This window comes from Epinephelus moara, chromosome 19, assembly GCF_006386435.1.
Source record: "Epinephelus moara isolate mb chromosome 19, YSFRI_EMoa_1.0, whole genome shotgun sequence".
NCBI classification, from domain to species: Eukaryota; Metazoa; Chordata; class Actinopteri; order Perciformes; family Serranidae; genus Epinephelus; species Epinephelus moara.
This window is the reverse complement of record NC_065524.1, coordinates 7,751,687-7,778,623: the sequence shown is the minus strand read 5'-3', so window position 1 is coordinate 7,778,623 and position 26,937 is coordinate 7,751,687. Positions and strand designations below refer to the sequence as shown.

The window sequence follows — 26,937 nt, the reverse complement described above, 5'->3', positions numbered from 1 at the left end:
GCAAATCAAGTATCTTGTTAAAGTAGATTTACAATACCAACATTTTAAAATACATATATGCAGTAAGTAATTGTAATGCATACGATTATGTATACCTGCCTGTAGGACGTCACTGATTTTGTTTATCTTGGTGTTGTTATGATTGGCACAGTCGTCATTTCATTTATTTTCAGTGCCAGAACTTCTTCGGCTTCCTGGTCATACAGTATGTATAGTACGTAACATTGTTGCTAATGCCGAGTATGCACTAGAAGACTTTGAGAATACTTTTAAAAGACTCAAGTGTAATGCTCTCTCACATCTAAAGACAATGTGAGTTTTTAGTCACACACCATAATATTCTCTTTGAGATAATTTCCCATTCTGCTCCTGGCTGAAAACATTACACCAAACTCCCTTTAAGAAATATTATTATAATTAAGACATTCTAACAATTCTTCTTGTGTCTGCAAAAACACTAAACTATAGAAACCCAAGATAAAAGGTGTTATATGTCAATAATATTTTTGTCAATTTGGGATCAATGTGATCCATGAAGATAAACTGTATTGGTGTACAAACTTTACATTTTGGATTTTGTCGCCTCAAATCGCTACCAGCCTCTGTTGGTTAGCTGTGCTATTTTAGTGGGTGAAGACTGTGGGGAAAAAAATAATAAAAGTGCTGGTTGGTGGATCAGATAAATGCCGAATTAAACACTGACTCTTGTTGACCCCACAACTCCTCCAGTTTCTTGTTCATTTCCACAGTCAAAGAGAAGAGAAACTCACTCACATTCTTGCACTCCTCATGTTTACTGTCTACCCGGTTTTCTCCTTCCTGTTTGGTGCTTGAGGAGAGCGTGCAAAATAATATTTAAAATGTTTGATTTTACTGGAATGTCAAGACGAGAAAAAGACACCTCATACCATATGATCAAGATCATGGGAGTGCGCCACAACTCTAGAAAAACTCAATTTGTTTGCCAAAATGAAATTGGTTGAGAAGTCGTTTGGCGTAAGATTCATCAAAGAACTCAGGGCCGAGTGTTACATCTCATCCAACACGCTCAGAGCAGTTTGGAGTTCAGTGCTGTTTTCAAGGACACCTCAGTGTTGATGCCTGGCACATTCATGTAAAACCAGCGGCCAGCTCACATCTCTGGAATACATCTTTCTGTTGGTGCCTGGAGCAGCAGTCTATCCATTACTGGCCAGCCTCTTTACTTTGATGCCAACCTGACGCTCCAGCTGGCTCAGCGTATGCTCTCTTGTCACTCACAGTCCTGTCCTGTGTTTCTTCTCATCTACCTCTCTGTTTTCCTCAGGCCCCGATGTGTTTGCCCTCGGTGAAGTCGTGACATCCTCCCATGCTCAGAATGTCCTCTACAGTGTTGCCAGCAACTTCCTGGAAGTCAAACAACTGGCGTCAGTGTTACTACGGCAACTCCCACCATCAGCCGTGGGACTACAGGTTAATATGAGGACCAGGCACAGTCACTGCACTGAAAATAATCTGCATCAAGCATATTATATCCTAAAATGTGACAGTTAAGATGTAGCATCTTTTTTAATTTTGTCAATGTAGTTTTTGTTTTGTGCTGACGTTAGTTTTTAGCGTTGTAATTGGTAGTAATTACGTTCCAGTTGCAGGAGAACAATCATTGACTTGTACTGTATACTCAAGTTGTTATCACTAATATCACCTTGCTTCTTCATGATGTGAGGTGCCAGAGAGGATGCGCTGTGTCCTTCAGGCTGCTCTGGACCTCAGCACCAGCACCAAGCCTTTTGACAGCGTCACAGCAGCCCACCTCCTCAACCTGCTGCTCCACCAGCCGCATCTGAGCCAGGCTCTGCTGCACTGTGCCCAGGAGCAGGGCCTCGATTTCCACCTTCCCTCCTCACCCGCCCAGGCTTCTGAGACAGTCATCTTGGAGCGCAACACACTGGCTGGTAAGATCCATGCATGCATAGCCCTAATACATAATATAATACATGTGTGTATGCATGTCGATACTGAGTAGAACAAATATAAAGATTGAATTGTTCTTCTGTCCTCAGTGATTCAGTTCCTGCTGCACTGTCTGCAGTTGGAGGTGTCGAAGGCAGAGTCATCCCTCTTGCAGGCGGCTGCTTCCTATCCTCTCTACGGCAGAGCCCACTGCATCACTGCTGTCCTGCAGCATCTAAACACTGAGTGAGAACATGAATCACAGTAACACATACACACATTAAACTACCTGTTTCCATTTGGATCATTTGGTTTGTTGTTGGCATGTATTTAAAGAGCTTTACCTTAGCCATATACTAATTAAATGTATGTTTGTGTGTGTTTAGGAGTTTGAGCCAGACTGAGCAGTGGAGGCATCTGGTGTCAGAGCTGATCGCTGTGTGCTACCGGATGTCTGATGTGGTCTCCCCTGTAGTCCAGAGCTCCTCCCCAGAGGGGCTTATCCCCATGGATACTGATTCAGGTAATCAGATTGATCGATCGGATCAGATTGGTGCATACACTCAGTGGGCCTCATGCAGGAACACTTTCATATTTTTATCCTAAACCTCACACTTCTAATTCTGTGAGGTTGTTTGTACACTTTTTCCATTATATTTTCTAAATTGAGATTTGTTTTGCGGGTCCTTGAATGCAGCTCAGGTGGAACTCTTCATTAGTTCTTTTTTCCTTAGTGGCAGTTTGTGGAGTTTGAGTCGCGAGGCGGATAATTGATCCATCAATCCAGTCAGCTCTGATTTGATCAACTGATCAGAGGAGCAGCTCCTGCTGAGGCGGGTAAATGCAAATGTTTAGACCCAGTGCAATGAACGGTTAAGTTTTACTTTCACTGCTCTGGCAATATTATGGTGGCCGGCTGCCACAAATAACTGAATGTGTTGGAAACCCTGCTGTGCGGAACTTTACGTTTTTGTTGATTATAGTGCCCCCTTTGGTCGAAGCAGTATGACACCCACAGCCTAGTGTCGTAAAATCTTGTTTTGGAGAGCAAGAGGAAAATCATAAATGTTCTGGAGTAGCTCTGAATTTCTTATAAACTGAGGACAACTGCCTGCTGTATATTTGTGTTTATTTCACAGTCACAGATCATTTTGTGGCGTTTGTCGTAACGTTACTAGACAAAAGCGGTTCACATCAGCTAACGTTACATTTAGCTTGCTTATAACTTCCATGTCGTCATATATTGAAGTGAAACAACGTCTAACAAGTTGCGGTATATTCTCTAAATAAAAACAAAAATTACATACCTGTCGATTAGGAAAAGGGCCAACTCGGGATCAGTTTTAAAACCTTTCAAATCTCTCAGCTCTCTCCACTTGGTGAATGCCCGACCGAGGTTTACACGCGTTTGGGCTCGAGCCCTATCACTGTCCCGTTTAGCCTTCTTCTGTTCTTTTTCTTTTAGATGGTGCTCCTTCTTTATCCGCCATGACATCGAAAGTACAACCAAGTCCTTATAGATACATCTGGTAAAACTGTTATGTGTTCAGCAATGCCCGTTGCGTACCGCTTACTCGAAGAACACTCTCTGTAAACACGGCTCTTCTTCTTCTCTCAATTTATTGGCGGATCGCAAACAACTTCCAGGTGCATACCACCACCTACTGTACAAGAGTGTGCAATGTGTCCGAAATCATTCACTACTCCCTACTACATGTCATTTAGCCTGTTTCTTAAATCCTACTCGTAAACACGGCTCCTTCTTCTTCTGTGGTTTAATGGCTGCGGGCCGCTGCGGGCGTGCAGACTTACTTCCGCCTCCGGGTGCCGTATTCTGGTTTGCTGACTTCCGCTGTGTCCGACCCGAGTGAGGCTACGCTAAACAGCCATATAGAGAAAGGCTTTTTTTGTCGCTGTCGGGTTCAAATAAATATGCAGCTCTTCGGGGGGGGGGGGGTTGATACAAACTAGGGACAGTTTTATAAATGGTAAAAAGTTCCGCACAGCTGCTTTAAACTGCTGAAGTTAGCTTTTATCTTGAGCATTATCAATGCCAAAGTGCTATAAAGGGTAGTTGTTCCGCTTCATTTGTGGGCAAGTTTTGTTCATGAAATGTTACCCAAGAGTGACAAGAAGTTCACACTGCAGTACTTAAATCCTGCTTTTGGAAATCAGCTGACAAAAACATAACACCTGTAGAAGAATGCTGAATATATTTTCACTGTTCATTAAATTGTCCTGGCTTAGAGTGCAGCATAAAATCAGTGTTTCAACAATAAATACATGCAACATAAAGAGTCTAAAAGAGCTGTCACTCACTGCAAAAGAGTATGCATAATATCCAGTCAACATGCAATAAGATAGACAGTTCTTTTATGAATGCAAATGATTTTGAAAACACAAGCAGTTCTCTTAAATCCCTCGTAAATGCCACTTAAGAATAAATCTGCTCACTCAAGTGACTCTTGCATGAGGTCCACTGTGTTTATGTCTATATGATCCTCTTCATTTGTATCATAAGTACAGTATACTAAATATAATGTGTGTGTCCAGAAACTAAAATTCTGGAAAACGAAAGAAACAGAAGGGTCTCACTGAGCATGTAAATCCTGGATTACATTGAATCACTGTTTATTATAGACAGTAAAAGAGAACAGATTTTTGGAGAATGATATGGTAACCAAAAACACTCAGTCAGAGGGTTTAATTTTTACTGCAGGTTATATTTTGTTAAATATCAACAAAAATAAAACATTAATAGGGAATTTGTGGGACAGAACCATAGTTTTAATTGATGGAGGCATACAGGTAAGGTCATGGAAATTTTTACAAGGACCATGGAATATTATTATGATGTGCTTTTTGTGTGTGTCTGTGTGTGTTTGGACAGAGGCGTCAGCAGGTCTGCAGAGGATCCTGCAGGAGATTCAGCCCAGGGACACCAATGACTTTTTCACAAGTGCCAGAGAGTTGGAAACACACCACGGAGAAGACCACACACAGACCCAGACTGCACACACACCATCACTGAACACAGGTGAGTTAGAGATCATTATACTGATGCTGTTTAACATTATGGAGACAAATATCTTGTCATGCCTCACTAGTCTCTCATTTTTTTAGTTTTCTTAAATATCAAAGTAATAGAGTCTGTGCATTTATGAGTACATGGAACTGTTAATAGCACAGCTTCCTGCAGTCCTCTGTGTGGCAACATTATACTTCCTATTTACATCCCCAAAAAGATCATGGAAAGTGTTGTTCCAAAATTTAGAGCATGTTTAACCCCCTAAATACAAGTGAGACGAAGAGGTAGTCAGCAATAAGAGTGAACTTTTTTATTTTTATTTTTTTATGTTTTGTTATCAATACTTTTAGACATTACTTATGGTTAAGATATCCCATCTACATGTCTGTTACATTCATGGAACACTGACACTTTCTATTTCCCTTATGTTGAATACCTGTGTGCAGATGGAAAAAAGAAAACTCCAACACTTTAAAATTGCATCGAGGGGTCGGGGTGGATGGGAACTGTTAGGGGCTTGATTTTGTCTGAGGGGAGCCCATAGTGTCAGACTTTGAAAACCCTTGCATTAGGTTTATTTTTACTTGTGATAGAAGTGGATTTGATTAGTGAAACCAGCGAGTCATTGCTGCTTCAGAGTGCAGTACTGGCAATGTCCTGATGGGGGCAGCGTTTGACCTCATTGTGTGGTATATTTACACAGTGCACAGTGGCATACTTCTAGGAATCTTATTAAATGATGACCTAAACTGCTGTAACATTACAGTGATAAAGACAGCGGAATGGCTCTGTACAATGTGTGTGTGTTCGGTCATGTGCGACCCAACATAAATAACAAAAGCAGCCAGACACATGATGTGACTTTGGACGTCTTCTTTTTTCCACTGAATACAAAGCTTTAACATTGTACATTACATAATAAGACAAATAAATCTTTGAGTTTAGATTATTAGGTAATAAACCAAAAAGTGATCAAACTCTTTCCATGTCACTTTTTGCATGTGTGTGTGTGTCACTGTGTGTGTGTTGGCTCCAGGCGGTGAGGGCTACAGGGTGACAGCCCAGATGGTGCTGGTATGTTGCTGGCGGAGCATGAAGGAGGTGGCCATGCTGCTCGGACAGCTGTGTCAGAGCCTGCCTCTGCACTACACCAATGACACCCACACACACCCTGGACTCATCACAGAAGAACAGGTGAGATCCTGACATGCTAAACACACACACACACACATACACACACAAAGCTCACTCTCATCCTATTACTGCTGTTACCTCATATGCAGTAGCATCAAGTGTTGTGTGTATATCCTGCCTGATGGATCTTAGTCCTCTGTGCCGTAGAGCTCCACTGTTGTCCAAACAGAATTGAAAACGCATCAGCGAGCGATAGTTTCCCTGGGTGACATGTTCCTTCATTACTAAGAATACACACAAGGCTTGGGCAACATGATAATGGTTGGCCACAATAATGGTCCTTATGGGTCCATGACAACAGAATGGTAAACTGTGCAATGCCTGTTATGAATTTTGAGCTACATTGAGTCTCTCTCTTTTTCTCTTGCTCTCTAAATGCTTCACCCCATTATTGTAGTGTATCAAAAAAAGCTAACAACATGCCAGCATGTGTTGATACTGAACATAATTACTCAAGTAATGAGCCTATGCTTGTAGGCTATGTACTATGTACCTGAATGTCGCTGGTACATAGTGCTCACTTACAGAAGCATATTCGCTGTGGTAGATGTGGGCTGCGACTTTAAGATCGCCAGTAATATGTTGTGTATGTTTGTGAATTTGTGACGAATCTGCTGACGGAGGCGAAGCACATCTGCAGCTGTTCGGTAAGGAAACCAGTTAAATTGGAAACCAGCAGGGACACAACAACGGAACCAAAGGTAACAACAGGTATCTTAAATCACAAGATAAAATGCGCAGTTAGAGTAACAAATGATTCGGTGGCGACCAACGTCCACGCATCACATGTAACTGCGTTCCTACCTGCCTGCCTTCAACAGTGAGGCCATGACTTCTGTTTTGGTTTGATGGTAGAGTGTCGGTGAAATAGCGTCGGGATGGGATGGTGTATCTGGGCTCCAGTGTATGTAGCAGTGCTCGGAATCCCTGATTTTCCACGACAGAATAAGGACGCAAATCCTTGGCAATAAATGCCGCGATGGCCTTTGTAATTCGCTTCGCCTTTTCCGATGAGGGTGGCAGCTTTCTAATTGCTTCCTTGATTGTTCTCTGGTCGGTTGCGCCACTAGTTGCCGCAGCAACAACAGCCTGCCGTCTCCCTGACTCCTCCGTCAGGTGGAATCGAGTTACATGGCTTCTCATGTTTGTTGTGTTGCCAAAGTATTTTATTTTAGCACGACACAGCTTACATATAACGTGGCTCTTGTCCAGTTCGCTTCCGCCGTCAACGTTGTAGAAGCCGAAGTATTTCCACACATCTGCTTTTAAATTAGAAGAAGCTGCGAGGTGGGTAGCGGTCAGTCATGTTTGTTTTCCTCTGTGCGCGTGTCTGCGTGTCTGCTCCAGGTGCGCATCCCAAAGTGTCCCGGAGATGACACGTACCGCGCTTCTTAGTTCCGCATTATTTAGAACCTTCTGTATTACTCTAATTAACAGATTTAAATAATCGAAATTTGGACGTTTGTAAATCGATTCAGATTCGTCCACGTCCGAATCGCGATGCATCTAAGAATCGGAAATTTCCCCCACCCCTACCCATCCCTCAATGTCACATTTCTGTGCTACATTTGTTAAATTACAGTAGGTCACTGACACAGTTTACAGTGCCACAGTGAGCCCTGGCCTCATGTCACCTTACATAAAGACGATCACAGTGAGTTCCACACAGTGTGGTATCCAGATTGATGCATTCCTACATGTCATCATGAATTATATAAGATGCTGATCAGTCTGCTATGCTAATCCACTACTGATATGTTACATTAATAACTAAAATATAAAATAGCCTAGGCTCTGCTGATTGGTATGTCAGTAGTATGGCACATCTGACAGAGGGCCCTTAAAACATCTGCAGTCTCTTCTCGGCTCTGTCTTGTCACTATTCTTACTGCTTTGAAGTCACATTTTGGGAATGGGATGGCTAACAGGGCTAACCGAATTAACAGCAGAGCTGTGGTAGTGTGCTGCTAAGAACACAGGCCAGCTCCCCCACCTTGATCACATCGGGAATTGCCAATCTCATATAATGACAATTGGACATTAAAAACTACAGCTGCCTGGGGCGTCAGTGGCTTAGTGGTAAAGCAGGCGCCCCATATACAAGGCTGTTGCCGCAGCGGCCTGGGTTCGAGTCCAGCCCATGGCCCTTTGCTGCATGTCATCCCCCTCTCTCTCTCCCCCTTTCACACTTGGCTGTCCTATCCATTAAAGGCGAAAATGCCCAAAAACATATCTTTAAAAAAAACAAAAAAAAACCAACTACAGCTGCCTGACCCGAACATGAACATTAATGCTGCCTCAGCTGAGATCTACAAAGCTGTTTACATCACATACAAAGGAAGTATTCAATGTAAAAAGGTGTCACGTTTTTTACTGTATGTGTGTATACCTACGGTTGCAGAGAATGATGTGAATGTGTGTTTTGTCTGTGTGTGTTTGTGACACCACGCTGGGAGGCTCTTCAATTAGCATCCGCCCTCGTTAGCGCCGCGCTTTCATTTGAGGCCCGACCCTGCTGGTTTAACGGCCGCGACGCCCCTCCCTTTCCACTGCATTCTTTCCAAATCACTTCCACCACCAGCAGGAAAACACTGAGTGCTTCAAACAACACACACACACACACACACACACACACACACACACACACACACACACACACACACACACACACAGACTGACACACAGACAGACTCACACAGGAATAGTTGTCTGAGTGGTTCAGCATGTGAACGTCCATAATAACAAGGGTACCAGACATAGTCTGTGTTTGTCTGTGTAGGGGGTAAAGGGTGTGTGTGCATGTGTGTTTGTGTTTGCCTGTTGAGCATTTATTTAGTCCTGAGAGAGAAAGTAGGAAGTATCGTACTGTACTATGTGCTGATTGTGTGTTTTTTATGTTTGTGTGATGGAGGGCCACAGTTTCTTAGAGCATCAGGGATGTGTGCAAAGAGTCATGAGTGCATTTACTCCAGGCGTAGCAACAGGCTGTGCATTGTACTTTATGTTACGCATTAGCATTTGGCTTTTGCATTTTATTTTCTGTTGTGCTATTTGCTTTTATATCCAATGTGTCAGTTTTTGAACTTTTGCCATCAGTTACCATTTGGCAAAAACTGACATTTATTAAGATATAATGTGACTACAATGGTTTATATACAATTGCCCATGTGTGTGAACAGGCAAGTCAGCACTACTGTACTGTTAGCCGTGTGTACCTTTTGATGCAAACATTTGATTGTGGGTTAAGTGTCCTTAAACAACTCCTGATCCTCTCTTGTTTTTCTAAATGTAAAGTTTAGTTAATACCACTCTTATGTCGTACGGTAGATATAGAGTTAGTCTACACCTGGTTAGCATAGCTTGTAAATTAATGAGCTTTAGATATGCTGGTAGATGGATTTTGATACCTTTGGACAATGCCAGGCTATCGGCTATAAGTTAAGCAGCTGCTGGTGGTAGCCTCATATTTACCATGTAAATATGATAGTGGTATAGAGTGCTGCAGGGATGACTTATTTTTTGTAAGCTGACCCGAAAGTCAGCCTCGCCCTTGTTCCCACTTCAAAAGGCCAGTGGGATTTATTCTTGGATTGTGGATTATTGCAGAAAATAAGATATGTGGCAAAGAAAAAATTATGATACTTACACGTTTTGTTCATCTAAACAAATGAACATCACTTTTATGATGATTGAAGTGTAAATGCAATTGTCAGAAGCAAAAAGCTAACATCAGGCTACAAACAAACTACACTACGGTCACATGACTTCAACATCAACACCACAACGAGGCTGTGGAGCTGTGTTCAGTGTGATGATGTTCTGTAGTCTCATTTAGCCACTTGTTAGCAGCCATCATCATAAAGACACTTGTAAGCTTCAAAATTCCTGAGTGGGGTATTTACTGACGTATTTTATGTCGTAAAACAAAACGGGAAAATCTCTAGACCTTATTTCAAGCATCTAATCAAAATTCCATTCAAAAAACTCATTGACTTTGAGACTAGAGGAGGGGAGTGCTAAAATGCTAACTCATTTCAAGGTGTTAGGGCTAATTCCTGCATCTAAAGAAAGTGGATATGTGTTTTTTTCCAAAATGTCCAACTACATTTTTACTAAGCCAATTATAGTACTGACCGATAATTCAGGACCAGTGAAGCTCAGATGCTAGCAGCTAACAGTGAAAAGTATTTTACAGGAACTTTGATGCTGATAATCTTAATATTGTATGGCACTAATCTATACAAAGTATTTGACAACGGGTTCGACCAGGTTCTACAAAGACATGTGAAATCCATGCATAGGCCTTAGTTTGGCACGTCACAGTTCGTCAATGAGTTTTCAGTTCCATGCTCCATTAAATATTCAGAACATTTTGTATTCTCTCTAAACCAGATGGACACATAATGAGACCGTGTAAAACAGCCAGAGTCGTTTTAACCGTCACTGCAATGGACTCGATAATGATGTCACCACCACAGTGTCCTGGAGAGATAATTGATGGTGATATCATGGATACCATGTTGTCCGCAGTGGTAACTATGGCGATGGGCCTCATTACATAACCGATGATTTAACAAACTCATGCTGAGGACCACGTGGACAAAAGGAAACTCTGAACTCCTGTGCTCTCTGTCTTAACCGCATCCCTTTTTCTTGCACATTCGCTTGTCATCAGTTCCACGCTTCGTGCGTATGCAAGTGCAAATAGTGGGTGTGTGTTAGCATTAACATTCAGTGGGGTGATTCCAATAGTGTTTGGAAAGTTGGGTCTGGCAGTGTCTTTGTGGGCACAGTCATTCTGCCCTACCACAGTGATGACATGCATGGGCAAACATATGTGTTTAATGTGTGTGTGTGTGTGTGTGTGTGTGTGTGTGTTTGTGTGTGTGTGTTCGTGTGTGTGTGTGACCAAAACACATAGCTTTCCAAAATGTGTTTGAGTTCCACACCTCCTGCAGTCCTCTGCCAGCATCCTGTGTTACATCCTTGTTGGCCTGGCAACACTGCAGATGTTTCTGTCACTGGGTGGCACCATGGCAACAACAGTGGTTGTGGATGGGCGTTAATGGTCATGTTTGATTCCTGTCTTTATTTCATGACCTTATTTTGCTGTTGATGATCAGTTAACACAATACTTAGCTTTTTCAGCAAAGCTGGTGCATTGTGATTTAAACTCTTTCTGATGATGATTAGAAAAGAAAGAGACAGAAGAGTGACACTGGCTGATTTTTAACGAGAAAACAGGAACTAGCACTTTTACACCCTGACATTTGACATCAGGACAAGTTTGTGTGTGTGTGTGTGTGTGTGTGTGTGTGTGAGGACACTTGTACTGTATGAGCAGGACAGACCACCAAAGTCGCTGGTCAGCTGGAGTTTGACAGCTCGGGTGTTTATTTGGCATAGCTGAGCCAGGATCGGTTGGAGCCTTGGTTACACAGAGGAGACAGACCATTTGTTTGGCTGCTCTGAAGCTAAGGGAGAAACACACCCATATCCACACACACACACACACATACCACTATGAACACAAAAGGAATGCTTTGTCCGACATCACTCTATATTTGCTCTCTAGTGCACAATATTTACTTTACACCATTTTATTTTAGTGTTCAAATTCTGAATGGGATTTTTTATGCTTCAAATATTATACTTTCAAAGAACTACTTTTTCATGGTCATGGTGACCATGAAAAAGTAGTTCTTTGAAAGTATAATATTAAGTTGAGTTGAGTAAACTATTCAGTGTTTATTATGTAGGGCAGTGGTTCTCAACCTTTTTTGTGTTAAGGACCTCTAAATGGATCCACATTAGCTCATGGATCCACATTTGATATGATTTTGCTTCAGGACACCTTCATATGACCAAGATTTTGGTTGTTAGATGTGATTAAGACCAGAATTGTATAGTTGCCAACTACAATCGAGGTGATATCTGTGGAGGAAGTGAAACCGATCAGAAAAGTTTCTCTTAGGAGTCTTAGGGTGCTTTTTATTATGCTAACATGTCTCCTGCATAAATGCATAAAAAGTCACATTAGAGAAGATAAAAACAAGATGAAAATATAAAAATGCAATATATGCCTATAGTTGTAAAGTATATAGACTAAAGCCTCCTGCGAGTTCCCTGGCCTATCTTCCATTTTTCCTAAAGGCTTAATTTAGACATGGATCTGTGAGTACTTTTACTGATGCTTCAATTGCTTCCCACCAAGGTTATTATAGTAAATCAAATTTAAACTAAAAAAACTAATTTAGTTGTTTAAAAAAATTGTTGACTGCAGTAAAAATTAAAAAATAGACTTAAGAAAAAAAGAAAAAAACAAAAACTAACTAAAACTAAAAATACTGTGTACTAACAAAACTAATTGAAACAAAATAAAAATCTACACTAAATGTCTTTAGTTAGAAACTTTGGCAATTTTGTCAAATTTGTCAGCACAACAAGCATGATGAGGTGTTGGTGTATGTGTTTGTTGAGACTGGAATGTCTGCATGACTGTGAGTCAGCTGCCTTCACAAAGTGTTGTGGTTGTAATGTAATGCCTATTGTGAACGTCTCTAAATCTTGCCCCTGACAAACACCCTGCAAAATATATAAAACAAAGAAACAAACAAAGAAACAAACAAAAAAAAAACTAATACTGAAACTAATAAAAACTAAACTAAAACTGAACATTTTCAAATATTAAAAACTAAACTGAACGAGCAAACTGAAAAATATAAAAGTATAGCAACTCTGCATCTTTTAATTAAGACTTGACTTGAACGAACACTGGTTTTAGTCAAGTCTTGATTAAGTTGAAATACATATACTTTACCTACAAATAACTGTATATTTACCACCCAGTCTTAATTGGGACAAATCATGTCCTACCCAAAAGAAACCCATAAAATTATAACTTATCAACACACTAATTCTGTTTCTAGGATACAACATTATTTTTTAATTTTATATATTAGAATTTATATTTAGATTTATATATATGTGTGTAATAAAAAATATTTGTAAAATAATTTTATCTGCTTTCATTTTAAAAAAAAAAAATTTCTTTTCTGTGCCAGAATTCAAAACTTCAAACATTTAAAAGGTGTGTTAAAAGCTTTCAAAATCTAAGACTAACAGTATGTACTGATAAAATCATTGTTAAAATGTACTTACATAGTCATCTCTGTTTTAAAATATATTTTTTGTGATGATGTTGGCCCTTTAAAGATGTATCCCAGATTTGTCAACTCAGATTTCTGTAAAAACTTAATTAAATCAGACATAAAAGGGGTTTGCTTTAACAAAAGGAGTCCTGTCTTACTTCCTGGTTTCCAAAAAGATGGGGATGCTGCTTAAGTACTCATTAGTTTTCTAGATTTTGATGCTAGGAAATTAAATGAAAATACAACTTTCATCAACTCCGTAAGACGTCAAATCCATCAGATCTTACCGCTGACATCCATCAGGAATGCTATTTAAGAAAGATTCACTGGGAGCTTGGTCCATTACAAGGTTTCATAGTCAAGACTGTGAGTTTTTTAAAAACAGATTTTCATAGCCTAATCGAAGAGTAACAATCAGAAACTCAAAAAAAAAAGCTTTGTCCCAGTTCTCAAAAATGAGTGTTATCTGACATTGAACAGCTGACTAAAGCAGCTGAGAGTAACATTTGTTTATTGTATAATTAAAGTATGTGAATTATTACTTGATGGCTTTCTATTGTCTGCACCATTTAACTTCATAATTCCTCTGCAGACTGCAGCAGCAACAACAACAGACTTTATCAGAGTGCCGTCTAACCCTCGGCCGTCAGGGGAGAAGTTTGCTATTTGGGTCACTGTCACGGCCCCGAGCCATACATGTAATTAGACTTGGGAAACTTCTCTCTCCACACATGGAAGTTTTTCTGGGAAACGGGCACGTTTGCAAACAGGAAGTTGACGACTAAATAAAGCCCCCCCTCCTAACCCTCCCCTGCCTCGCACAGGAAGCTCGCTCGGCCCTTTTAAACAGTTACACAGACGGGAACCTTGGAGAGGGAAGCTTTAAATAGGCGAAGCCGCGGCCCGGCTCGGCCCAGCTCAGCACCGCAGCGGTCTGGGCCCCGGCAGCCACGGGCCATCTAACAGTGACTGTCGCTGCCATTTTTACCCCGGTGAGGTCAGGCCTGTCCTGGGAGTCCACTCTGGCCACCAATGTGATAAGTCATTGGGCTTGGTACCACTGTGGTTTACTCAGTCCATACTTTGGTGTTTAAGTTAGTCCACTTTAGGTCTGCAGGGTCAGTTGAGTTTATTGACCAGTCATGTGGTCAGAAACAGGCTGTCTAAGCCCTACATTTTTGTTGCATTTGTTCTTTTTTATATTTTCATTTTACTCATATTTTTCATTCATGTATTTTTTCCAGTTTCAGCACATTCTCCTGCTGTTTTCCTCTTGTAAACCCGTCTCCATTCATCATTGTTCTCTTCGTCAGTGACATCGGGATTGCCGAAGGTTACAGTGACTGGTGTACTCCTGGTTCATCTGCGGGTCTTCGTCTGTGTTAGTTTAGATGTTGTGTCTAACCCTACATCCCCTAAGGGGCTGTTGGGATTTTTTTCTCCCTTTTCACACAGAGTTTTTTTGCACCAGGGCCTTGCCACCCCTCCCTGTGCCCTCCATGCCACCCCTGACTAAGTCGAGGCCTGGCCGCCTCTGTGGTGGCGGTGATACCACAGCCTAAATGACAGGGCACTGAAGCTCTGCGTCCGCCTCGCCCTGCCGCCTCACCTGCAACACACTCACTAGTTTACACACTGCCACAGCACTCAGTTGTGTGTTTGTGTGTGCGTCTATGTGTGTATGTGTATAGTTAGAATAATGTTGCTAACACTATTACTAACTGGATGGTTTTACTGACAGTGGCCATTATGTGGATGTCTCAGTATCCTTATTTGAACACACTTGTCACGCTACTGACATGCCGCTCTCACGCTTGACATGCTTGATGCTCACTGGCTGAAAACTAAGTGGTGTTTTTAAAACACGAGCGTAGCCAGTGTTTCAGCTTTGCTTTCTTGCCAAATAGAGAAAAGGCTAAAGTGGGATTTGATGATGCAGGTCATCTGTGAATCTTTTATACCCTACTGCTCTGCGTTTAGTTTGAATTTTAAGAGACAATGAACCCTTTTTTCTGTCTAAATGACAAAGCTGCTAAATTGTTCATTTTACGACTGTGTTCCAGGATTTGATGTCCATGAGTGGAATTATGTCATTTGCAGGGTGGGGACGGGTCATGGGGTGGGGGTGTGGAGTGTAGTTGTTTTGACTTTGTGTTGAGTTTATTGCATGTATTTAGATGTAATTGCTCGTCTTTACAAAATGATTCACACACTACCACAAAGTACAAAGTCTACAAGAGTGGTTTTGTTTAGCTCTTAGTATTTTCCTCTTTGGTTTTCAGTGTACTAGAGGAAGAATCCTCACTAAAACTATTGCTCATGGCTTTTGACGTAACAGGTTTTGCATCCACAGAGTCAAAGAGAGGTGTGCTTTTTATAAGGATTTGCACTGCTAAAAGTGTCCACAGAACTTCCTGTGCTTTGAAACATCACTCAATCACTTTCCAAACTTCCAGCAATTTATGTGTAATGATTTAACAGATGATGGTAGGTGATGATGCTTAATTTAAAGTAAGTCATTTAAATGCTACCACTCAAAAGTTATACATTATATGTGAAACAAATGTCAGGATTAGCTTCTTTCCTTTCTTTTAACAATTTTGAATTAAATGTCTGGAGGTTTCTTGGTAGGCTTGCTGCTGAAACACATAATCACAGTGTCACCAGTTTGATTCTGGTCGGGGACCTTCATTGCATGTCTTACTCCTCCTACCCTACTTTGGGTTTTTGACGGGTCAGATAGAACAACAAAAGTTGTCCATTGTGAGCTACTGTATAAACAACATGGTGGACTCTGTGAAAGAGGACCCGCTCAGTATGTAGATAAAAATAGCTCATTACAGTAAGGAAAACACAATAATTCCTAGTTTCAGGTGATTTTAAAATAATAAAAACATAATTATGATTAATTATATATTCAATTTCTGCCAATATACACCCCAAAATCCACACACACTGGACCTTTAATACAGCTGGTTAACATGGAGCTAATTTTAATTTGCTCTATATACTGCTGGGTGGTTTAACATGTAAAAATATATTTTTGCCTTTTTTTTAATTTACATTATTAATACAAAATATAAATAAACTGAATTCCTCATGACTTAAGCTTTTAAAATAAATGAAGTGGTTTAAAATGTGCAGTATTTTCTCAGAAATGTAGTTCATTAGATGTTGAAATCTACTTTTCAGGTGGTGTTCAACCTTGCATGTCACATATTTTTTTTTTGGCAGCAGTTATGTCATTTAAGTGTAACTGGTCACATTCAAGACTAATGTGGTGACATCCATCCAAGCAGGATGCTTTAAAGTCATGCATACATAACAAACAAAAACACATTCATGCACCTAAAAAGCACCTTGTCACAGTGCAGTTGCTTATTCCTTCCCTGTCTGTCCCTCTGTTACAGGTGGAGGGGGTAGGCCTTTACTTCCGTCAGCAGCTCCTGCAGTCCCGTCATCGTGGCGCCTTTGAACTGGCTTATGTGGGCTTTGTGCGCCTCACCGACATGCTGTGCAGGTGTGTGTTAACATTCAGGGCAAAGGGCTGAAAGGTAATACTGCTGAATGGCTGAGGGCAATAGCTCCCATCATGACACTGAGTGTCAGTGTGCCTTGTAATTAGCAAGTAGGCAAGTTCTCTCAGTATCACTCTTCAGGTATAATATACTTAATTGCATCACGACTTGATAATTGGTGTCATTCATCATCTGGAGCCTTCTGGACGGCCAGCAGAGACGCACTGGCATTAACAAAATTAGCCTGCTGATTATAGAGAAGACAAGGTTTCAAATGTCATACAAATGTGAAAAGTTAGTAACATTTTTTAAAGAAATTCTGATATATTATTTCACTAAAGGAACCATTCAGCGTTTCAGGAAATGTACTTACTTAGTTTTTCCTAAGGATGAGATGAGAAGATTGACAACAGGCCAAGAAATTATGTGGATTCTGATCAGGGATGTCGATTGTTAACATTAATTGGTTGACTGCCAAGGCTATTTTTGATCGGTTACACGTGGTGGTCTATAAGTTAACTTTTCTATGTCCGCACTTCACTGCACACCAACTGGGTCTAGTGGGAGCTAGTTAGCGACACCCCTCATTCAGTGAATACTGCTACTAATGCAGGGATTCAAAAATGTTGCTGTGGAAACATTTTGCCCACCCTCAACTCTCCCAGGAAGCTCCAGTGATTTGGAGGCTCAATTTTGAGCCGTAGACCTCATTTAGCATCACTGTTAACATTGTTAGCAGTGTATGCACTGCTAGTGGTGCTACTGCTAACATAGTCAGCAACGCTAAAGGGGTTCTGCAGCTCAAACTTAAGCCCCTTAGTCACTGGAGCTACCTAGAGGGAGCCTGGAGGGTGGCTACCATGTTTCTGCAGCATATCTCTGCACAGCCCTGGTTGTGGGACAGTGTTACCAGCAGTAATGTCTGAATGAGCGCGGTGGGTGCTAGCTAGCTCCCACCCAACCTGTGTAGTGCGCAGTGCGGAGCTTCCAAGGCTAACTTTAGCTAACCAGTAGAAACTGAAGGGTGAGCAGTGGTTACTGTGTGTCCACATGTTAACACAACTAGCTGTCTGTCTGTCAACAAAGCCAACAGAAAACAAAATAAAAGGCAAGACAGTCACATCACAAAACATTCAAATTTCACCACCTCTAAATGAATAGCGCTATGAAATGAGTCAGAAAAAAAAGGAAAATGATGTGAAATATGAGAGGCCTTTTCTTTCATTTTTTAATTAACCAGTTAGCTACCGGTTAATGGTTGTTGGGCTATTGTTGGCAACATGAACTGAAACTGACATCCTTAATATTGATACTGTAACATCTTTCAGTTTTAAGAAATAAGCCTAATTATTTAGTACTTATAATGAAACCAGTGAGATTCATTGAGGTGCGAGTGAGTTATAACCAAATATGTCTAAATAAAAAAAGAAAGAAAAGAGGCTTAGCTTTACATTTCAAAGCTACTCGTGCACTGTAATGGCACATTGAACAGTACCAGACTGATGGGGCCTCTGTGGCGACATGCCGCCAGGGGCAACATTAAACGTGCCTCAAGTCTCATGCAGCTCTGCACTCCCCATCACCTCTGCTATTCATAGCAATAATCCTTCTATTATCCTCCTGAGGGGAAGGAAAAACAACAACCTTTTAATTCTGAAAGACATGAAAGAATTTCTCACTTTCTTGTACCTCCCTGTGTTCCTCAATGACGGGTTGTGGAAGATCTCTTTAGGCCCTGCGGCAGGTGACGAACCGCAAAACCGTCGCAGCAGCAGTGTTGACTTTGAACCACCCAGTGCTGAGCAGTTAAAACAAAACTCACTTGTTTTGTTCTTGTACAAAAACCAGTCTCGCAGTGTGTTTTGTAATGAGGGCAACATTCTCGTGGTTGTGTGGAGGAGTACTGGGAGTATGCGTGTGTGTTCTGCTCGGGGCATGTGTGGATGTGAGTGTGTGTTTTCAGGAGGGGAAGAGCAGTGTGTGGATGGTATGCAGGCCGTGTGCAGGGTTATGGGGTGTTGATTGCGGGGTGCTTAACCACGGCCTTTTGATGCTCTGCCTTGGGATCTGGCTCTAGTGTGTTCCACTGTGTTTGCACTCTCTCACTGTGTCTCTGTGTCTCTCGCTTTAGTTTTCCACTTTTTACTTTTCTTTTCCATCTCTGTGCTTTCTCTTTTTTGGTCTCTCTCACTGAGTTCCCTGGTTACACATGTGCATTTATATCTGCAGTTATTTACAGCAGTTATTTCCCAACCTGTTGTGTCAGATGCACCCCCACAGTCCTGCCAGATTAACTCAAGTACCCCTTTATTGACTAAATAATTCAATATTGATATTGAAGTGATATTGTAGCCAGCTATTGGTGCTTTCACAACATTTTTTACACAATAAGATTTCTGATAAATAATCATCAGTAATGTGGATATAGTGACTATGTGGGTAAAGGCAAGTAATAAAGGCACTTTATGTGCATTGGTTGCTGTGTTAACAGTGTAGGCCTTAAAACTATGTGGCTACACTGGTGACTTGGCTTTCCAACGCCAAAGTGTTAGAACTGGAGGTGCATCATTTTGCCTCGCTAACAGTTGCGCTGTGAAATCGCATTGCAGAACTCCTCTGTCAGGTCGCTGTCCAATCTGTACCGGAAACCCCATGTTCTACATGTGTGAAGATGTCTGGGTTAGGCATTAAAATCGAATGGTTATGGACAGGACAGCCCATTGGTCAGGGGATAGGCCCTGAACAAATCAGGTTTCGATACAGATCGGGTAGTGACATGTGGCACCAGACAAACTTAGCATTGTGTACCCTTCCGTCGCTCTGGATTTGACGTCATCATTGTGTGTCACGTTGTGGTGCAAAAGATTTTGAGATCCGATTTCAGTGGTTCGAGCCGCCAGACTGACACACGTCTGTAGAAATAAGATAACAGTTGCATTTCAGACCTCTTCCCAAATGTGGTTTGGATCTGATTTGCAACAAGCACGTTTCATGCGGTTCTTCGCTGTCCAGACTTTCATCTGGATACAATGTGGATATGCCGAAAACAGATTTGTGATGGCAGTCTGAACAACAGTGGCAGAAGCTGGCTGTTTCAGCCATTTCTTAATTATTTTAGTGAACAATTTTAATGACTTTTTGCTAAGTATTTCAGATTTTCTGCTTATTTACTAACCAATTTTCAACATGTTTTCACAACAGTCATCAGGTGTTGTACTCAGTATATACATAAAAATAAAATAATGTTTGTTGAGGTATTTCACAGTCTCCCTACATGACTGGCAATTGAAGAAGTACCCTCTGTGGTCTGAGAACCCCCCAGTAGAAACCACTGGTTCACAGTGTATACCACACTGCATGTGTTTGTCAGTGAGACTGTGTGTGTCCTTGGTGTGTCAAGTGTGTCTGATGAAGCACACTGGAGTGTGTGTGTGTTGCAGCACGACGCCCTCGCTCTGTCCTCCACATTGGATTGTTTTAATTTGTCCTCTCTGCTCCACCAGCTCTTGTTTAACAGCTGCTTCTTACAGAACAGGGCAGAGCTGTTTCTTGTGGGCGTGTGTTTGCCAGACCTGCTTCAGATCATATTCTTAGCATTCATCTTAAAACGCTCAGAGTACCAGACGCCACAGAATAACAGTGTAAATGTGCCTCTAAGTTTAGAGCCAGAATTTCCTTTAATGTCAACCACTTTTAAATAGGTACACATAAGACGGACAGTTCGACATTTGATACATATTAATGATACATGATAAATTTCTGGTTCTTGGATGTGACTTCATAGGGATCATGTCTGTTCAGTGGACGAGGTGATTGGTGATTTTTCTTTGGAACTACTAGTTCAGAGTATTTAAAAGGTAATTAAATACATGACATTGTGGTTCAAAATTCAGCTGACACTAGTGGAATTACTATTTTATGGCAATTTTTTTATGGAAACCTACTTTCGGATCCATCTGGTTGGCAAAGTACATTTAAACAAATATTAAAACTGATTTGCAGCCGTGTGATCTAAGTTTGGTGTGCCACAGGACAGTTTTGTGTCGGAATAAACAGACTGGATTTAGTGTATGAGATTGTGCGGAGCATGACTGTCCATCTTAAATACATACATACAAAACAGCAAATGCATATATTAAACATGGCAGCTTGTGCTCCATTGCTTTGTTATGTATACAACTGTATAGGCACAAACAATAGTTTTTAGCTGCCAGCAGGTCTAAAATGACTGAACTTGTATACAAAAATATTAAAAATGGTAATAAGTTAATATGTAACTAGCTGTGGTCATTTTTAAAAACGTGTCTCAGATGCATATATGTGTACAATTACTCACTCAAAGTGTTTTAAACCCCTGTTATTTGCATATGTGTGTGTGTAAGGAGTGGAAGTCAGGCCCTGCAGCAGCTTCCGGCCCGCTGGCTATCTGAGGTTCTGGAGGAGGTTAAATCCAGTGACCCTTCATCCAAGCTGTGTGCCACACGACGCAGCGCTGGAATACCCTTCTACATCCAGGTGTGTAAGCATGGTTATCGACATTGGGCTAAGTCTGTATATAAGAAGTAGATGAAGCCATCGAGTCTACAAAGTGAAGCCAATGTGCAAGTGGCTCAAACCTGCATTCTTTCTAATGGACAGCAGGGGGCGACTTGACTGGTTGCGAAAAGAGGTTTGATTGTATACAAGTCTATGAGAAAATGACCCTACATCTCAGGTGATTTATTCCGTCAGTAAACATTTTACTAACGGGTTTATGGTCTCAGTTGCTAGTTTCAAATCTTCTTCAATACAGCATGGTGTTCATTTTGCAAATTATGGTCCCATTTAGAGTAAAATGGACAATAAAACAGGGTATGCATTAGGGTGTGGTTACCTTGTGATTGACAAGTCGCTACCAGGGCGACCTATCTATCAGGATAAAGGTGTGGCAATACGGCAATCACAATGTATTTGTCAAATCCACCCCTTGCTCCTTTACAGCTCCACCCTTTGGTCCAAATATGGTTACCTCAGGCCCCAAAAATCCAAGATGGTGATGGCCAAAATGCCAAACTCGAGACTTCAAAATGGTCGTTCACAAACCAATGGGTGATATCATGATGGCTTCGTCCACTTCTTTTATACAGTCTATGGATTAGAAGTATTAACATGGTACTAGTGTTTCAGTCATGTTCATGTTTGATGCTGGACTTGATTTCAAGAGGTGGCAAGAGGCTGTTGCTTTGAATTTAAGCACTTCAGAAGGCAGAAGAACAGCACTGATTTAGTTTCTTCAGAGTGTGGTGGAGAGATGGTCAAATTAGTTTACCCATCGTTACTGAATCCAATCCTCTGTGGACACAGTGATACTTTGCTGCTGTTTGTGATCCTTTTTCTTAAACATCACTTTAAGACAGTTTGTTGTATCTGACACAAGACTGTCGGTGAGGCAATATAGGATTTTTTTTCAGTTGTTGCTGCTTTATGTAAATTCTACTGTGATTTGCTGGATTAAGGTAAATTAAACTATGTGACTGCATTAGCATCATCAGTTCTGAAGATCAGAAATAAGGACCATTTGGCACAACACAAATTCTGATCCACTCTGAACCGTAACATGAGGTCATGTGACAGCTGAGGTTAGAATTCGGTCAAATTGAAGGTTGTGATATGGAATGTGTTGCATGGACATGGCGAGGGTTATGGTTAGTGAATGAATGTTGGACAGTTTTCAGAGGTTTAGTAATAGAAACCTTGTGAGTGTGTGCGTGTGTGTGTGTGTTTTTGTTCCTGTTTACTCCTAAAAGTAGTGCAATCAGCAGTTCTTGGCTTGCCACTGGAGCACTCATGCTGGAAGAACATTGAGTTTCTTAATCCATCTGTCTTTTTTTGTTCAGTGACACACATAAAGACTACACACACACACACACACACACACACACACACACACACACACACACGTTGTCCTTTGGTTGACCCTCGTAGTACTCACCAGTCCCACACACCTCTAACAATGTGTTGTAATTGTTGACTAACCCACCTTAACACTTGACTGACTCAGTCTGTTATTCAGCCACGGCTCGCCTCCCCACTTCCTCTGATTACTGATATTAAACTAGACATGACAGAGTTCATGTTTATCATAGCAGTAATTTCAGAGCTGGGGCTGCTCTTTTTTGTGGTTATGGGTACGAGTCGCATGACTGCACTGCTGACATAATTAACTCTCCTCTGTTTTATACATTTGTATGCTAGGCTCAATTTAGCAAGATTTGATTTGATTCTCAATTTTCATTTTGAAAATAGTCCCAGGTTTGGAAAGTTCTTACTTTGACTTTCTGAAACTGGCATTCAAGGCAGAGACATGCTTATCAATGATTATTTATGGGACTTTATGGAAATTATATGTTAAATACCATGAGCAACTATGTTACACAGCGAGGATATGAGTAGTAAAGCAGAGCAGAGTATGGTAGGAAACATATGGATGCCTTAAGATGAGGATGAAGGGAGACAGATGCAATATGATAAAGGAGAGAGAGGGAGAGCCCGGCAGATTGGAGGAAGTCTGGGGAGAAGCAGAAGTCGACACCTTGGCAGAGCTTTGGGCTGCATTCTTTCACACAGAAAGACAGAGTCAGATCCGGGAAGGCTGGCTCCTGCGCCCGCCTCATGCTGGTCTGGATCGACCTGGGACAGACTTCAGAGACCGGGCTAGCCCTCCTCTTCCTCTTAACCTTTCTCCACCCCAACCCCCCCAAGAGTTCATAAGAGCCAGACTGTGCCTCCTTCCCCTCCTCCTGCTCTCCTCCCTACCTCCATCCTCCATCTCTCCATCCCTCCCAGGCCTGACTCTTTACCATAAGCCACACAGCTGGCTTCCATCAGCTTCCACAGAAAGATAACTCCTTTCTCACACAGCAGCCAATTGCTGTCACCTCCTTGCTCCCACATTCCCAACTCCCACTCCTGGCCCATACAAATGATGTCATTTGGTGAAGCTATCAGTACAGACAAACTTATGTAATGGTATAGCTGTGTCTTCATGTGATAAAATACCACTGTAATCAGTGATAGGTATAATGAAGTTCACTTCAGAGGTCGACTACAACAACATTACCACAAAACAAATCAGAACTAACTTAATGAAATAAAGTGACTGATGTTAAGCTAAACTCCTCAATTGACGGTACATGCCGCTTGTTATGTAATGCAGGAACAAATGCATCAGTTGTCTTTATACCATGGTCTGCTTGAAAACTCAATGTTGATTGGCTGCAGGATGTCCATTAATTCCTGATATAGGACACCTACTAAGTTCCAGTGAGACTTTCTATTCACTGTTTTAAATTGATGACCTGGCTGCATAGTGTCAGTCTGTGTCTAATATTAGTAACCGTAGTAACATTGATTCAGTCAAAGCCTCCCTTTACAATTTGTTTCCAGTGTAGTTCGTCAGTGCCTCATCCTCCGAACACCACAGGATGAAGACTGTAACATGCAAGCTGCAAGACGTATACCGGCCCTCTGAACTAAGTAATATTTTGTATCACATCTGCGATCATCTCACATCCAGTTAGTTATTCAACTAATTGGATGTGTACAAGTTATTCACTTGTTTGTAAAAATCGACAGACAGTGAATGTTGAAAGATGTTATAGTGGACACTGTGAGCACCCAGGGGAATGTTCTGAGTATATGGGTACATTTTCTGATTCAGAACTTAGAATACTACAATAGTATAAAGCTAATTTGGGTATAAACAAAGAAAACAAACACTCTGTGGTTCCACATTGTTTTCCTTTATTGTTATTATTATTAGAGAGAGAGAGAGAGAGAGAGAGAGAGAGAGCTCATGTTCACAAATGTTGATTGAACTTTCCTAGGCCCCTGAAAATAACATACTGGAACTTTTTAATTTAAGTGGTGTTCCACTTTAAACATACTGTCAAATTATATTTACTGTTTGTCAACTGACGCAGTGTTATTGACTTTGACTCTTGCTAGCATAACGCTAGCTCTCTGGCTCCTAGCCAAACCAAAGGGTTCTATAAACTGACCGGACCAAAAATACCTCCTTTTGCCAAGTCCTATACAAGGTTCCTCCTGTTTACTAGAGTAGTAAACAGCATTTCCATGGAATGGTAATGATTTTTACAGGCATTAGACAAACCTTTAGGTGTTATCAGGGGAACTGAGTTATGGCAGGTGATAAAATTTACATTTTGTTTGCAAAGTGAAATATTTATGAATGATGTATTTCTTTCCTTGTCGGGCATAATCCCTTACTAATGTGCCAAATTGTACACCATACAGTAGTGTAATGACTTTTAACAATGTGCGGATGATATACAGCCACCTCTCATTTGTTACTTTGTTCATAAGAACTTAACAAATAGAATGACAGCATTATACCTTCAGAAAATATATTTCTGACCTCCACAATGAGAAAGTGAGCAAATATACATATTCTTACAATATGAATATCATGATTGCATCGGATACAGGAATTTTGAGACTTAATTTCTACTGATAACTATTCCACATACTGTTATTGAAACTTTGGTTCACAGTGGCTGGGTCACAACCGCTGCCTAAAATGGCATAATTTGAAGCCGCATCGGCTGGGGCTGAAGACTACAAGTTTGAAAACGAAAACAATCTGAATCACCCAAATGTCCGACTGAACAGTCAGTTTGCATTGTGGGTAATGTAGTCACCAGATTTTGACAAGGAAAAAGAATGGCTAGAGTAAAAAGATGATATCTTTATCCTTTGTAATTTCGACAGTGTTATAAGAGTGCTGTGCTAAATTGATGGAGTACTCTTTTAACAAAATCAAAATGCAGTGAAGACACAGGGATCATATTAGTATGTCTGACAGGTGCATGTGCTGTAAACACACACAATGACCTGTGTTTTGACTCCTTTCTTTTCTACCTGCTGCAAGTCAGTTTTATTTTGACGCTTTTTATTTTGCCTCCACAGGCTCTGCTCTCCTCTGAGCCCAAGTCATCCAGTTGCAGTCTGTTGAAAATGACCATGAGAGAACTGATCGCGTTGGCCATGCCCTATGCTGACAGGAACACTGACAGCTCCACCGTCCCTCAGGTACGATCACCCAGTAACTTCATGCCTAAATCCTATATGTAGTCAGATCTTTCTTAGAAGATTTATTTTCTCGACAAACTGGGCTTTAATCCGAAATACACTGATCACCTTCCCATAAAATCCACTTTATAAATTCAAATAAAGTGGGGTTTTCAAGGCTGGAGGCAGTCAGTATAGTATTGACCCATTCTGAAAATGAAACAACATACATCATACCCATCATAACAGTGGATGGCAGGCTCTAGAAATTGCAGCAGCCACATGATGCTGTACTTTGGCCGTTGCTTGCTGGAAAGTTTGTCTAAAAGCCTTCACAATAGGTCAGTCATCTTTTTCAGGTCAGGTGATATTTGAAAAAAATTCTTAATGTGATTCTGTTAAATGGCTAAATGTTATCAGTTTACCTCGCCTGCAGGTCCATGCTCTGAACATCCTCAGGGCGCTATACAGGGACACTCGTCTGGGAGAAAACATCATCCCCTTCGTATCAGATGGGATGCAGGCTGCTGTACTGGGCTTCACCTCTCCTGTGTGGGCAGTGAGTTTCCACTTCCGTCTTTCTATTTGTCTTTGTTGTTTGAATTCAGCCAGTATCCTTGTTTATCACTCCAACACCTTTCCAGGGAGGTGTTTTTGATATTTGACCACCCCATTTATATCAATGTAGGTAGACAAGATCAGTGTTTCTCAGATGGGTACACATACCCCTAGGGGGACCTTGAAGTACTACAGGGGATATGTGGGATATTTTTCGGGAAAAATATCAGTCATGCATATTCCTAAAATAATTATATCACTAAATTGTGTGCAACTTATCAAAAAGATGCAGTTTCAATGCAACTGATGGCAAAACAGTTGGCCTTGAATTTAGTGATGGATTCTAAACATTTGAAATGCAGTATTTAAGTGTTTGTCAGGTACAAGGTTATTGTCCAGTATATCAGACAAACTTTTTCTACGAAAATGTTTTGCGCTAGTCAGGGGGTACTTGGCAGAGAAAATATTTCAAATGAGGTACATTATT

At 41.1% G+C, this 26,937-nt stretch overlaps 1 protein-coding gene across 1 annotated transcript in view; it reads left to right on the top strand.

Moving 5' to 3' along the window:
• The window catches only part of thada (THADA armadillo repeat containing), a 121,786-nt gene that overhangs the window by 7,222 nt on the left and 87,627 nt on the right, over window positions 1-26,937 (top strand). The window contains exons 16-25 of the mRNA XM_050071470.1: window positions 1,307-1,452; window positions 1,706-1,934; window positions 2,043-2,178; window positions 2,319-2,455; window positions 4,823-4,969; window positions 5,997-6,154; window positions 16,716-16,825; window positions 21,206-21,338; window positions 25,791-25,913; window positions 26,329-26,451. Of these exons, the coding sequence (XP_049927427.1) occupies window positions 1,307-1,452; window positions 1,706-1,934; window positions 2,043-2,178; window positions 2,319-2,455; window positions 4,823-4,969; window positions 5,997-6,154; window positions 16,716-16,825; window positions 21,206-21,338; window positions 25,791-25,913; window positions 26,329-26,451 (1,442 nt within the window). The remainder of the gene's footprint in view (window positions 1-1,306; window positions 1,453-1,705; window positions 1,935-2,042; window positions 2,179-2,318; window positions 2,456-4,822; window positions 4,970-5,996; window positions 6,155-16,715; window positions 16,826-21,205; window positions 21,339-25,790; window positions 25,914-26,328; window positions 26,452-26,937) is intronic.